The 14,711-nt window shown below is 57.9% G+C and overlaps 1 protein-coding gene across 1 annotated transcript in view; it reads left to right on the top strand.

Annotated features, from left to right (window-relative positions):
* Positions 1-1,997: 1,997 nt before the first annotated feature.
* CLASRP (CLK4 associating serine/arginine rich protein) overlaps positions 1,998-14,711 on the top strand; it is a 28,069-nt gene continuing 15,355 nt past the window's right edge. The window contains 9 exon segments of the mRNA XM_066209207.1: positions 1,998-3,083; positions 6,257-6,354; positions 7,343-7,444; positions 8,335-8,414; positions 8,531-8,615; positions 10,376-10,530; positions 10,622-10,718; positions 13,530-13,608; positions 13,686-13,759. Of these exon segments, the coding sequence (XP_066065304.1) occupies positions 2,985-3,083; positions 6,257-6,354; positions 7,343-7,444; positions 8,335-8,414; positions 8,531-8,615; positions 10,376-10,530; positions 10,622-10,718; positions 13,530-13,608; positions 13,686-13,759 (869 nt within the window). The 5' untranslated portion in view covers positions 1,998-2,984.

Genomic DNA, 14,711 nt, shown 5'->3' with positions numbered 1-14,711 from the left:
CCCCTCAATTCCCAATTTTCCCCTCAATTCCCAATTTTCCCCCTCAATTCCCAATTTTTCCCCTCAATTCCCAATTTTCCCGTCAATTCCCAATTTTCCCCCGTCAATTCCCAATTTTCCCCGTCAATTCCCGATTTTCCCCTCAATTCCTGATTTTCCCCGTCAATTCCCGATTTTCTCCCCTCAATTCCCGATTTCCCCCGTCAATTCCCAATTTTCCCGTCAATTCCCAATTTTCCCCCGTCAATTCCCAATTTTCTCCCGTCAATTCCCGATTTCCCCGTCAATTCCCAATTTTCCCCCGTCAATTCCCGGTTTTCCCCTCAATTCCCGGTTTTCCCCTCAATTCCCAATTTTCCCGTCAATTCCCAATTTTCCCGTCAATTCCCAATTTTCCCCTCAATTCCCACTTTTCCCCCCTCAATTCCCGGTTTTCCCCGTCAATTCCCAATTTTCCCCTCAATTCCCGGTTTTCCCCGTCAATTCCCAATTTTCCCCGTCAATTCCCACTTTTCCCCCGTCAATTCCCGGTTTTCCCTCAATTCCCGGTTTTCCCCGTCAATTCCCAATTTTCCCCTCAATTCCCAATTTTCCCGTCAATTCCCAATTTCCCCCTCAATTCCCAATTTCCCCCATCAATTCCCAATTTCCCCTCAATTCCCAATTTTCCCCCTCAATTCCCAATTTTCCCCCGTCAATTCCCAATTTTCCCCGTCAATTCCCACTTTTCCCCCGTCAATTCCCAATTTTCCCCGTCAATTCCCAATTTTCCCCTCAATTCCCAATTTTCCCGTCAATTCCCAATTTTCCCCTCAATTCCCAATTTTCTCCCGTCAATTCCCGATTTTCCCGTCAATTCCCAATTTTCCCCCGTCAATTCCCAATTTTCCCCTCAATTCCCAATTTGCCCGTCAATTCCCGGTTTTTCCCTCAATTCCCAATTTCCCCGTCAATTCCCAATTTCCCCGTCAATTCCCAATTTGCCCGTCAATTCCCGGTTTTCCCCGTCAATTCCCGGTTTTCCCCTCAATTCCCAATTTTCCTGTAAATTCCCAATTTTCCCGTCAATTCCCAATTTTCCCCCGTCAATTCCCACTTTTCCCCCGTCAATTCCCAATTTTCCCCTCAATTCCCAATTTTCCCCTCAATTCCCACTTTTCCCCCGTCAATCCCCAATTTTCCCCCTCAATTCCCAATTTCCCATCTCAATTCCCGATTTTCCCCTCAATTCCCAATTTTCCTCCGTCAATTCCCAATTTTCCCCCGTCAATTCCCAATTTCCCCGTCAATTCCCAATTTTCCCGTCAATTCCCGATTTTCTCCTCAATTCCCAATTTCCCCCTCAATTCCCAATTTTCCCCTCAATTCCCAATTTCCCCGTCAATTCCCAATTTTCCCCCTCAATTCCCAATTTTCCCCCCGTCAATTCCCAATTTTCCCCGTCAATTCCCACTTTTCCCCCCTCAATTCCCGATTTTCCCCTCAATTCCCGGTTTTCCCCCGTCAATTCCCAATTTTCCCCCGTCAATTCCCACTTTTCCCCCGTCAATTCCCAATTTCCCCCTCAATTCCCAATTTTCCCCTCAATTCCCACTTTTCCCCCGTCAATTCCCAATTTTCCCCCGTCAATTCCCGGTTTTCCCCCGTCAATTCCCACTTTTCCCCCGTCAATTCCCGGTTTTCCCCTCAATTCCCAATTTTCCCCCGTCAATTCCCACTTTTCCCCCGTCAATTCCCAATTTTCCCCCGTCAATTCCCGGTTTTCCCCTCAATTCCCGGTTTTCCCCATCCCTAACTCCCGTTGTTTGTTTTCCCTCCCGCAGGAACCTCCCCCTCCCCCTCCTCCTCCTCCCTTTCTCCCGCCCCGCCCCCCCCGGACCCCCCGGAGCCTTCGGGAACATTCTGGAACCCTCCGGAACCTCCGGGAACCTCCTGGACTCTCTTTGGACTCTCCCCGCCCGGCTCCTTTGGGGAAGGTCCTGGAAGGTTCTAGAAGCCCCCTGACCCCCCAGCCCCTTTCTGGCAGGTCCTGGCAGGTCCCTGACCCCTCTGTGGAAGGTTCTAGAAACCCCCTGACCCTCCTGGCCCCTGTGAGGAAGGTCCTGGAAGTTTCCTGTCCCCCGTGTAGAAGGTTCTGGCAGGTCCTGGCAGGTCCCTGATCCCTCTGAGCCCTTTGAGGAAGGTCCTGGAAGTTTCCTGCTCCCCCCTCTGGCTCCTTTGTGGAAGGTTCTAGAAACCCCCTGCTCCCCCCAGCCCCTTTCCGGCAGGTCCTGGCAGGTCTCTGTCCCCCGTGTAGGAAGTTCTGGTAGGTCCTGGCAGGTCTCTGATCCCTCTGTGGAAGGTTCTAGAAACCCCCTGCTCCCCCAGCCCCTTTCCGGCAGGTCCTGACAGGTCTCGGCAGGTCCTGACAGGTCACTGCAGGTCCCGGCAGGTCCTGACAGGTCCCAGCAGGTCCCGGCGGGTTCCGACAGGTCCCGACAGGTCCCTGCAGGTCCTGACAGGTCCCGGCGGGTCCCGACAGATCACTGCAGGTCCCGGCGGGTTCCGACAGGTCCCTGCAGGTCCCTGCAGGTCCTGACAGGTCCCGGCAGGTCCTGACAGGTCCCGGACAGGTCCCGGCGGGTCCCGGAAGGTCCCGACAGATCACTGCAGGTCCTGACAGGTCCCGGCAGGTCCTGACAGGTCCCGGCGGGTCCCGGCAGGTCCCGACAGGTCACTGCAGGTCCCGGCAGGTCCCGGCAGGTCCCTGCAGGTCCCGGCGGTCCCGGCGGGTCCCGGAAGGTCCCGACAGATCACTGCAGGTCCTGACAGGTCCCGGCAGGTCCTGACAGGTCCCGGAAGGTCCCGGCAGGTCCCGACAGATCCGGACAGGTCCCGGCGGGTCCTGACAGGTCACTGCAGGTCCCGGCAGGTCCCGGCAGGTCCCGGCGGTCCCGGCGGGCGTGCGGCGCTGAGCCCCGCGGGCCGGGCCGGGCCGGGCCGGGATGTGGCACGAGGCGCGCAAACACGAGCGCAAGCTGCGCGGGATGATGGTGGACTACAAGAAACGCGCCGAGCGCCGCCGCGAGTACTACGAGAAAATCGTGAGCGGGGGGCGGGGCCGGGCCGGGGCGGGGCCGGGGGCGGGGCCGGGACGGGGCGGGGGGCGGGGCCGGGCCGGGGGGCGGGGCCGGGCCGGGGGGCGGGGCCGGGCCGGGGGGGCGGGGCCGGTCTGAGGGGCGGGGCCGGTCCGGGGGGCGGGGCCGGTCTGGGGGGCGGGGCCGGTCTGGGGGGCGGGGCCGGGCCGGGGGGTCCCTGTCCCAGTTTGGGGAATCCCTGTCCCAGTTTGGGATCCCTGTCCCAGTTTGGGATCCCTGTCCCAGTTTGGGGGGTCCCTGTCCCAGTCTGGGGATCCCTGTCCCAGTTTGGGGATCCCTGTCCCAGTTGGGGGATCCCTGTCCCAGTTTGGGATCCCTGTCCCAGTTTGGGATCCCTGTCCCAGTTTGGGGGATCCCTGTCCCAGTTTGGGGATCCCTGTCCCAGTCTGGGGGATCCCTGTCCCAGTTTGGGGGGTCCCTGTCCCAGTTTGGGGGATCCCTGTCCCAGTTTGGGGATCCCTGTCCCAGTCTGGGGATCCCTGTCCCAGTTTGGGGAATCCCTGTCCCAGTTTGGGGGATCCCTGTCCCAGTTTGGGGGATCCCTGTCCCAGTCTGGGGATCCCTGTCCCAGTCTGGGGATCCCTGTCCCAGTTTGGGGGATCCCTGTCCCAGTCTGGGGGATCCCTGTCCCAGTTTGGGGAATCCCTGTCCCAGTTTGGGATCCCTGTCCCAGTTTGGGGAATCCCTGTCCCAGTTTGGGGAATCCCTGTCCCAGTTTGGGGATCCCTGTCCCAGTTTGGGGGGTCCCTGTCCCAGTTTGGGGATCCCTGTCCCAGTTTGGGGGGTCCCTGTCCCAGTTTGGGGGATCCCTGTCCCAGTTTGGGGGATCCCTGTCCCAGTTTGGGGGTCCCTGTCCCAGTTTGGGGATCCCTGTCCCAGTTTGGGGATCCCTGTTCCAGTTTGGGGATCCCTGTCCCAGTCTGGGGGATCCCTGTCCCAGTTTAGGGGATCCCTGTCCCAGTTTGGGGGATCCCTGTCCCAGTCTGGGGAATCCCTGTCCCAGTTTGGGGATCCCTGTCCCAGTTTGGGGAATCCCTGTCCCAGTTTGGGGGATCCCTGTCCCAGTCTGGGGGATCCCTGTCCCAGTTTGGGGATCCCTGTCCCAGTCTGGGGGATCCCTGTCCCAGTTTGGGGATCCCTGTCCCAGTTTGGGGGGTCCCTGTCCCAGTTTGGGGGATCCCTGTCCCAGTTTGGGGGATCCCTGTCCCAGTTTGGGGGTCCCTGTCCCAGTTTGGGGATCCCTGTCCCAGTTTGGGGATCCCTGTTCCAGTTTGGGGATCCCTGTCCCAGTCTGGGGGATCCCTGTCCCAGTTTAGGGGATCCCTGTCCCAGTTTGGGGGATCCCTGTCCCAGTCTGGGGAATCCCTGTCCCAGTTTGGGGATCCCTGTCCCAGTTTGGGGAATCCCTGTCCCAGTTTGGGGGATCCCTGTCCCAGTCTGGGGGATCCCTGTCCCAGTTTGGGGATCCCTGTCCCAGTCTGGGGGATCCCTGTCCCAGTTTGGGGGATCCCTGTCCCAGTTTGGGGGGTCCCTGTCCCAGTTTGGGGGATCCCTGTCCCAGTTTGGGGGATCCCTGTCCCAGTTTGGGGGTCCCTGTCCCAGTTTGGGGATCCCTGTCCCAGTTTGGGGATCCCTGTTCCAGTTTGGGGATCCCTGTCCCAGTCTGGGGGATCCCTGTCCCAGTTTAGGGGATCCCTGTCCCAGTTTGGGGGATCCCTGTCCCAGTCTGGGGAATCCCTGTCCCAGTTTGGGGATCCCTGTCCCAGTTTGGGGAATCCCTGTCCCAGTTTGGGGGGTCCCTGTCCCAGTTTGGGGGATCCCTGTCCCAGTTTGGGGGATCCCTGTCCCAGTCTGGGGAATCCCTGTCCCAGTTTGGGGATCCCTGTCCCAGTTTGGGGAATCCCTGTCCCAGTTTGGGATCCCTGTCCCAGTTTGGGGGATCCCTGTCCCAGTTTGGGGATCCCTGTCCCAGTCTGAGGATCCTTTTCCCAGTCTGGGGGATCCCTGTCCCAGTTTGGATCCCAACATTCCCATTTTTCCTTGGAATCCCTCCCAGATCTCCCCCTCCCCTCCCCCCCCAATCCCAGCATTCCCCCTGTCATCCCGCCCTCCCTGGGCTCATTCCCACCTTCCCCCGATCCCTAATCCCGGGATTTTCCGGATTTTCCCGCTTTTCCCACATTCCCTGTCATCCCGCCCTCCCTGGGCTCATTCCCACCTTTCCCCGATCCCTAATCCCGGGATTTTCCGGATTTTCCGGCTTTTCCCACATTCCCTGTCATCCCGCCCTCCCTGCGCTCATTCCCACCCTCCCCCGATCCCTAATCCCGGGATTTTCCGGATTTTCCGGCTTTTCCCACCTTCCCTGTCATCCCGCCCTCCCTGGGCTCATTCCCACCCTCCCCCGATCCCTAATCCCAGGATTTTCCCGCTTTTCCCACATTCCCTGTCATCCCGCCCTCCCTGGGCTCATTCCCACCCTCCCCCGATCCCTAATCCCAGGATTTTCCCGCTTTTCCCACATTCCCTGTCATCCCGCCCTCCCTGCGCTCATTCCTACCCTCCCCCGATCCCTAATCCCGGGATTTTCCCGCTTTTCCCACATTCCCTGTCATCCCGCCCTCCCTGCGCTCATTCCCACCCTCCCCCGATCCCTAATCCCGGGATTTTCCGGATTTTCCGGCTTTTCCCACATTCCCTGTCATCCCGCCCTCCCTGGGCTCATTCCCACCTTTCCCCCGGTCCCTAATCCCGGGATTTTCCGGATTTTCCGGCTTTTCCCACATTCCCTGTCATCGCGCCCTCCCTGGGCTCATTCCCACCTTTCCCCAGTCCCTAATCCTGGGATTTTCCGGATTTTCCGGCTTTTCCCACATTCCCTGTCATCCCGCCCTCCCTGGGCTCATTCCCACCTTTTCCCGATCCCTAATCCCGGGATTTTCCCGCTTTTCCCACATTCCCTGTCATCCCGCCCTCCCTGGGCTCATTCCCACCCTCCCCCGGTCCCTAATCCCGGGATTTTCCGGCTTTTCCCACCTTCCCTGTCATCCCGCCCTCCCTGGGCTCATTCCCACCTTTTCCCGGTCCCTAATCCCGGGATTTTCCGGATTTTCCGGCAGAAGAAGGACCCGGCGCAGTTCCTGCAGGTCCACGGCCGTGCCTGCAAGGTTCACCTGGACTCGGCCGTGGCCTTGGCCGCCGAGAGCCCCGTCAACATGTGAGCCCCGCGCCGCCCGCTCCCGGCCGGAATTCCGCCGGAAAAACCCGGGAGCGTTCCTGGGATCGTCCCCGGCGGGGCCGGAAATCCGGGAATTGAGTTTGGGTGGATTTGGACAAAATTCCGGAGGGTTTGGAGCGGCTCTTCCCGTTTTTGTTGAGGAATTTTTCTCATTTCCGGCCGGAATTCCATGGAAATATTCCTGGGATCATCCCCCAGGGGTGGAGGAATCCGGGATTTTCCAGGGGTTGGAATTCGGGCGGATTTAGACAAAATTCCGGAGGATTTGGAGCCACCGTTCCCGGTTTTTTTTTGAAGGAAATGGAGGGAATTCCGCTCATTCCAGGGTGGAAATTCCGCCCTGGAATCACCGCCGGCGCTGGAGAATTCCCGATTTTTTCCTGGAAATTTTGTTTCGCTGGGTTTAATTCCTGAATTCAAAGAGAATTCCGTTCCTTGGGGAATTTTGGGGGGAATTTTTGGGGGAATTTTTGGGGAATTTTTTGGGGAATTTTTGGGGGAATTTTTTGGGGAATTTTTGGGGGAATTTTTGGGGGGATTTTTTGGGGGATTTTTTGGGGAATTTTTGGGGGAATTTTTTGGGGGAATTTTTGGGGGAATATTTTGGGGAATTTTTTGGGGATTTTTTGGGGAATTTTTGGGGAATTTTTTGGGGGATTTTTTGGGGGAATTTTTTGGGGGAATTTTTGGGGGAATTTTTTTGGGGGAATTTTTGGGGGAATTTTTGGGGGGAATTTTTTTGGGGGAATATTTTGGGGAATTTGTTGGGGAATTTTTTGGGGGAATTTTTTGGGGGGAATTTTTTGGGGGAATTTTTTGGGGGGAATTTTTTTGGGGGGGAATTTTGCGGGTGTTTTTTTTTTTTTTTCTTTTTTCCCCCGGAAGGAAACGGGCGGAATTCCGTCCTCTCCGAGCGGCAATTCCGGGTTTTTTCCCCCGTTCCCAGGGTTTGTGTTTTTCCCGGCAGGATGCCCTGGCAGGGCGACACCAACAACATGATCGACCGCTTCGACGTCCGGGCTCACCTGGATTTCATCCCCATGTACAGCCCGGCCCTGCTCGGCCCCGCGTAAGATTCCCGGCAAAACCCGAATTCCCGAGGAATTCCCGGCAAAACCCGAATTCCCGAGGAATTCCCGGAGGTTTCGGGGCTGGGATCCCGCCAGGGCCGGGGGGGGGAGGGGGGCTGAGTCGGTGGGTTGACCCCGAAATCCGCGTCGGATCTCGGAAAATCACCTGGAATCCGCCTTTGGATCCAGGGAATCCGCCTTTGGATCCAGGGAATTCCCCTTTGGATCATTGAATTCCCCTTTGGATCCATGGAATCCCCTTTGGATCATTGAATTCCCCTTTGGATCCAGGGAATCCACCTTTAGATCCAGGGAATCCCCTTTGGATCCAGGGAATTCCCCTTTGGATCCAGGGAATTCCCCTTTGGATCCAGGGAATTCCCCTTTGGATCCAGGGAATCCCCTTTGGATCCACGGAATCCGCCTTTGGATCCATGGAATCCCTCTTTGAATCCACGGAATTCCCTTTTGAATCCAGGGAATCCGCCTTTGGATCATGGAATTCCCCTTTGGATCCCGGGAATTCCCCTTTGGATCCACGGAATTCCCCTTTGGATCCAGGGAATCCCCTTTGGATCATTGAATTCCCCTTTGGATCCACAGAATTCCCCTTTGGAATTCCCCTTTGGATCCAGGGAATCCCCTTTGGATCCACGGAATTCCCCTTTGGATCCACGGAATTCCCCTTTGGATCCACGGAATCCGCCTTTGGATCCAGGGAATCCCCCTTTGGAATTCCCCTTTGGATCCAGGGAATTCCCCTTTGGATCCAGGGAATCCCCTTTGGATCCACGAAATCCTCCTTTGATCCCCCAAATCCCCCTTTAACCCCCACGATCCCCCCGTTTTGATCCCAAAATCCCGTAAGAATTCCCGTTTTTTCCCCCAGCTCCCCGGAGCAGGAATCGGACGAGCGCAAATGTAACTACGAGCGGTACCGGGGCCTGGTGCAGAACGACTTCGCCGGCAGTGAGTCCCTTTTCCCCGGGGGGGTTTTTTTTTTCCCGGGAATTCCCGAGTTTTCCCGGGAATTCCGACCCCCCGAGGGCGCTTCCCGAGGGTTGGTTTGCTCCCGGAATTCCCAGTCTCGGAGGAGCAGTGCCTGTACCAGATCTACATCGACGAGCTCTACGGCGGCCTGCAGAAACCCAACGAGGACGAGAAGAAAAAGTGAGGGCCGAAGGGAAAAAAAAACAAACAATTCCCGGGAATTGCGGCCGGGAGAACGCCGGGAGCGCGGCCCCGCGCCCTCGGGAACGTTCCCGGGTTTTCCCTCGCTCTTGGGCCGGAATCTGTTCCCAAATCCCTTCCGGGGTGGGCTCCGCGTTTGGCCTGGGCTTTTCCCGCAGAATTCCCGCTCAGAATTCCCGTTTTCCCTCAGAATTCCCGTTTTCCCTCAGAATTCCCGTTTGTCCTCCGAATTTCCCCTCAGAATTCCCGTTTTCCCTCAGAATTCCCATTTCCCCTCAGAATTCCCGTTTGTCCTCCGAATTTCCCGTCAGAATTCCCGTTTTCCCTCAGAATTCCCGTTTGTCCTCCGAATTTCCCCTCAGAATTCCCGTTTTCCCTCAGAATTCCCATTTCCCCTCAGAATTCCCGTTTGTCCTCCGAATTTCCCCTCACAATTCCCGTTTTCCCTCAGAGCTGAATTCCCTCTCGGAATTCCCGTTCAGAATTCCCGTTTTCCCTCAGAATTCCCGTTTTCCCTCAGAGCCGAATTCCCTCTCGGAATTCCCACTCAGAATTCCCGTTCCCTTTCAGCATTCCCATTTTTCCCTCCGAGGCAGTTTTTATTTGGGGTTTTGTGGTTTTTTTTTGGGAATCTTTTCATTCCCTGGAGACTCTCCTTCCCTCTGGGGGAGAAAAAACTCCCGGGACACAGGAACGGTGTCCCCAAATCCTGGCTGTCCCCACTCCCGCTGTCCCCAATCCCGCTGTCCCCAAATCCCCCGGATGTCCCCAAATCCCCGGATGTCCCCAAATCCCCTGGATGTCCCCAAATCCCGCTGTCCCCAAATCCCCCGGATGTCCCCAATCCCGGTGTCCCCAATCCTGGTGTCCCCAAATCCCCCGGATGTCCCCAAATCCCGGTGTCCCCATTCCCGCTGTCCCCAATCCCGGTGTCCCCACTCCCAGTGTCCCCATTCCCGGTGTCCCCAAATCCCGGATGTCCCCAAATCCTCCGGATGTCCCCAAATCCCGCTGTCCCCAAATCCCGGTGTCCCCCAATCCCGGTGTCCCCATTCCCGGTGTCCCCACTCCCACTGTCCCCAAATCCCGGTGTCCCCAAATCCCCCGGATGTCCCCAAATCCCGGTGTCCCCATTCCCGGATGTCCCCAAATCCTCCGGATGTCCCCAAATCCCCCGGATGTCCCCAAATCCCGGTGTCCCCAAATCCCCCGGATGTCCCCAAATCCCCCGGATGTCCCCAATCCCGGTGTCCCCAATCCCGGTGTCCCCAATCCCGGTGTCCCCAATCCCGGTGTCCCCAATCCCGGTGTCCCCAAATCCCCCGGATGTCCCCAAATCCCGGTGTCCCCAAATCCCGGCTGTCCCCATTCCCGCTGTCCCCATTCCCGGTGTCCCCAAATCCCCCGGATGTCCCCAAATCCCGCTGTCCCCAAATCCCGGATGTCCCCAAATCCCGGTGTCCCCCAATCCCGGTGTCCCCATTCCCGGTGTCCCCAATCCCGGATGTCCCCAAATCCCGGTGTCCCCAATCCCGCTGTCCCCAAATCCCCCGGATGTCCCCAAATCCCCTGGATGTCCCCAAATCCTGCTGTCCCCAATCCTGCTGTCCCCAAATCCCGCTGTCCCCAAATCCCCCGGCTGTCCCCAATCCCGGTGTCCCCAAATCCCCCGGCTGTCCCCAAATCCCGCTGTCCCCATTCCCGGATGTCCCCAATCCCGGTGTCCCGTCTCGGCGCAGGCTGGCCGAGAAGAAAGCCTCCATCGGTTACACCTACGAGGACAGCACCGTGGAGGAGCTGGAGAATTCCCTGGAGAAACGCGCCGCCGGCGGCGACGACGACGACTCCGAGGAAGATTCCAACACGGACGAGGACGAAGCGATCCCGGACATCGGTAGGGCGCGCCGGGCCTCGGGGGCGGCGGGATTTCGGGCGGAATTGCCGCACTTTCCCCGTCGGTGCGGTCGGTGTTTTCCCCCCGGCAGACGTGGAAGTGGACGTGGATGAGCTGAACCAGGAGCAGGTGGCCGACCTGAACAAACAGGCCACCACCTACGGCATGGCCGAGGGCGACTTCGTCAGGTGCCGCCCGGGAAACCTCGGGAGCGGATCGGGACGGATCGGGGACGGATCGGGAAACCTCGGGAGCGGATCGGGAAACCTCGGGAATGGATCGGGAATGGATCCGGGATGGGTCGGGGATGGGTCGGGGATGGGTCGGGAATGGATCGGGAATGGATCGGGAATGGATCGGGGATGGATCGGGGATGGATCGGGGATGGATCGGGGATGGATCAGGGATGGATCGGGGATGGATCGGGGATGGGTCGGGGATGGATCAGGGATGGATCCGGGATGGATCGGGGATGGATCGGGGATGGATCGGGGATGGATCGGGGATGGATCGGGGATGGATCGGGAATGGATCGGGGATGGATCGGGGATGGATCGGGGATGGATCGGGGATGGATCGGGGATGGATCGGGGATGGATCGGGAATGGATCGGGAATGGATCGGGGATGGATCGGGGATGGATCGGGGATGGATCGGGGATGGATCGGGGAAGGATCGGGGAAGGATCGGGAATGGATCGGGAATGGATCGGGGATGGATCGGGGATGGATCGGGGATGGATCGGGGATGGATCGGGGATGGATCGGGGATGGGTCGGGGATGGGTCGGGGATGGATCGGGAATGGATCGGGAATGGATCGGGAATGGATCGGGGATGGGTCGGGAATGGATCGGGGATGGATCGGGGATGGATCGGGGATGGGTCGGGGACGGATCGGGGATGGATCGGGGATGGATCGGGGAAATCCTCGGGAATGGATCAGGGATGGATCGGGGATGGGTCGGGGATGGATCGGGGATGGGTCGGGGATGGGTCGGGGATGGATCGGGGATGGGTCGGGGATGGATCGGGAAAACCTCGGGAATGGATCGGGAATGGATCGGGGATGGATCCGGGATGGGTCGGGGATGGATCGGGGATGGGTCGGGGATGGATCGGGGATGGATCGGGGATGGATCGGGGATGGATCGGGAATGGGTCGGGGATGGATCGGGGATGGGTCGGGGATGGATCGGGGACGGATCGGGGATGGGTCGGGGATGGATCGGGAATGGGTCGGGGATGGATCGGGGATGGATCGGGGATGGATCGGGGATGGATCGGGGATGGATCGGGAATGGATCGGGGATGGATCGGGGATGGATCGGGGATGGATCGGGAATGGATCGGGGATGGATCGGGGATGGATCGGGAATGGATCGGGGATGGATCGGGGATGGATCGGGGATGGATCGGGGATGGATCGGGAATGGATCGGGAATGGATCGGGGATGGATCGGGGATGGATCGGGGATGGATCGGGGATGGATCGGGGAAGGATCGGGGAAGGATCGGGAATGGATCGGGGATGGATCGGGGATGGATCGGGGATGGATCGGGGATGGATCGGGGATGGATCGGGGAAGGATCGGGGAAGGATCGGGAATGGATCGGGGATGGATCGGGGATGGGTCGGGGATGGATCGGGAATGGATCGGGAATGGATCGGGAATGGATCGGGGATGGGTCGGGAATGGATCGGGGATGGGTCGGGGATGGATCGGGGATGGGTCGGGGATGGATCGGGGATGGATCGGGAAAACCTCGGGAATGGATCGGGAATGGATCGGGGATGGATCCGGGATGGGTCGGGGATGGATCGGGGACGGATCGGGGATGGGTCGGGGATGGATCGGGAATGGGTCGGGGATGGATCGGGAATGGATCGGGGATGGATCGGGGATGGATCGGGAATGGATCGGGGATGGGTCGGGAATGGATCGGAAATGGATCGGGGATGGATCGGGAATGGGTCGGGAATGGATCGGGGATGGATCGGGAATGGATCGGGGATGGATCGGGGATGGATCGGGGATGGATCGGGAATGGGTCGGGGATGGATCGGGGATGGATCGGGAATGGATCGGGGATGGATCGGGAATGGATCGGGGATGGATCGGGAATGGGTCGGGAATGGGTCGGGAATGGATCGGGAATGGATCGGGAATGGATCGGGAGTGGATCGGGGATGGATCGGGAATGGGTCGGGAATGGGTCGGGAATGGATCGGGAATGGATCGGGAATGGATCGGGGATGGATCGGGGATGGATCGGGGATGGATCGGGGATGGGTCGGGAATGGATCGGGAATGGATCGGGAATGGATCGGGAGTGGATCGGGAATGGATCGGGGATGGATCGGGAATGGATCGGGGAAACCTCGGGAGTGGATGGGGAATGGGTCGGGAATGGATCGGGAAAACCTCGGGAATGGATCGGGAATGGCTTGGGAAAACATTGGGAAAACCTCGGGAAAACATTGGGAAAACCTTGGGAAAACCTCGGGAAAGGCTCGGGAATGGCTTGGGAATGGCTCGGGAATGGCTTGGGAAAGGCTCAGGAAAACCTCGGGAAAAGCTTGGGGAAGTGTCGAGAAAACGTCGGGAAAATGTCGGGAAAACCTCGGGAATGGCTCGGGAAAAGCTCGGCATCCTCCCCCCGAACTGTCCCGGGGAGGGCTCCGGCTCTTTCTTGGGATTTTCCCTCAGGAATCCCGTTTTTCCTTGGGATTCTCTCCTGGAAATCCCGTTTTTCCTTGGGATTTTCCCTCAGGAATCCCGTTTCTCCTTGGGATTCTCTCCTGGAAATCCCGTTTCTCCTTGGGATTCTCTCCCGGAATTCCTTGGAATTCTCCACCGTTTATCCCAGGCTTTCCCTTTTCCCGAGGTTCTGCCTCGAAAATCCCGCGTTCCCCTGAGATTCTGGCTCGGCGCTCCCCCTTTTCCCGGGAATTCGGCCTCCCCGGCCTGATCCCGGTTTTTTTTTTCCCGGGATACAGGATGCTGAGGAAGGACAAGGAAGAGGCCGAAGCCATCAAAACCGCCAAGGCCCTGGAGGAGGAGAAGGCCATGTACTCGGTGAGGGAAAAAACCGGGAAAAAACCGGGAATTTCCCCCCCCAAATTCCCTTTCCTCACCTCCGAATCCTTCCCCAGGGGCGCCGCTCCCGCCGGCAGCGCCGGGAATTCCGGGAGAAGCGGCTGAAGGGCCGGAAAATCAGCCCCCCCAGGTGACATTCCCAAAGTTTCCCCCCCAAATCCCAAAGTTTCCCCCCAAATCCCAAAGTTTCCATCCCAAATCCCAAAGTTTCCGCCCAAATCCCAAAGTTTCCGCCCAAATCCCAAAGTTTCCATCCCAAATCCCAAAGTTTCCATCCCAAATCCCAAAGTTTCCATCCCAAATCCCAAAGTTTCCCCCCAAATCCCAAAGTTTCCATCCCAAATCCCAAAGTTTCCATCCCAAATCCCAAAGTTTCCGCCCCAAATCCCAAAGTTTCCATCCCAAATCCCAAAGTTTCCCCCCAAATCCCAAAGTTTCCATCCCAAATCCCAAAGTTTCCATCCCAAATCCCAAAGTTTCCGCCCAAATCCCAAAGTTTCCGCCCAAATCCCAAAGTTTCCATCCCAAATCCCAAAGTTTCCCCCCAAATCCCAATTTTCCATCCCCAAATCCCAAAGTTTCCGCCCAAATCCCAAAGTTTCCATCCCAAATCCCAAAGTTTCCATCCCAAATCCCAAAGTTTCCATCCCCAAATCCCAATTTTCCATCCCCAAATCCCAAAGTTTCCATCCCCAAATCCCAAAGTTTCCGCCCCAAATCCCAAAGTTTCCATCCCAAATCCCAAAGTTTCCACCCCAAATCCCAAAGTTTCCGCCCAAATCCCAAAGTTTCCATCCCAAATCCCAAAGTTTCCGTCCCAAATCCCAAAGTTTCCGCCCAAATCCCAAAATTTCCATCCCAAATCCCAAAGTTTCCCCCCAAATCCCAAAGTTTCCATCCCAAATCCCAAAGTTTCCCCCCAAATCCCAAAGTTTCCATCCCAAATCCCAAAGTTTCCATCCCAAATCCCAAAGTTTCCCCCCAAATCCCAAAATTTCCCCCCAAATCCCAAAGTTTCCCCCCAAATCCCAAAGTTTCCATCCCCAAATCCCAAAGTTTCCATCCCAAATCCCAAAGTTTCC

Source organism: Chamaea fasciata, unplaced genomic scaffold (genome assembly GCF_029207755.1).
Source record: "Chamaea fasciata isolate MVZ Bird 193981 ecotype frontalis unplaced genomic scaffold, bChaFas1.0.hap1 SCAF_753, whole genome shotgun sequence".
Taxonomy (NCBI): domain Eukaryota; kingdom Metazoa; phylum Chordata; class Aves; order Passeriformes; family Sylviidae; genus Chamaea; species Chamaea fasciata.
The sequence above is the reverse complement of the archived record's forward strand: the minus strand, read 5'-3'. Positions and strand labels throughout refer to the sequence as shown.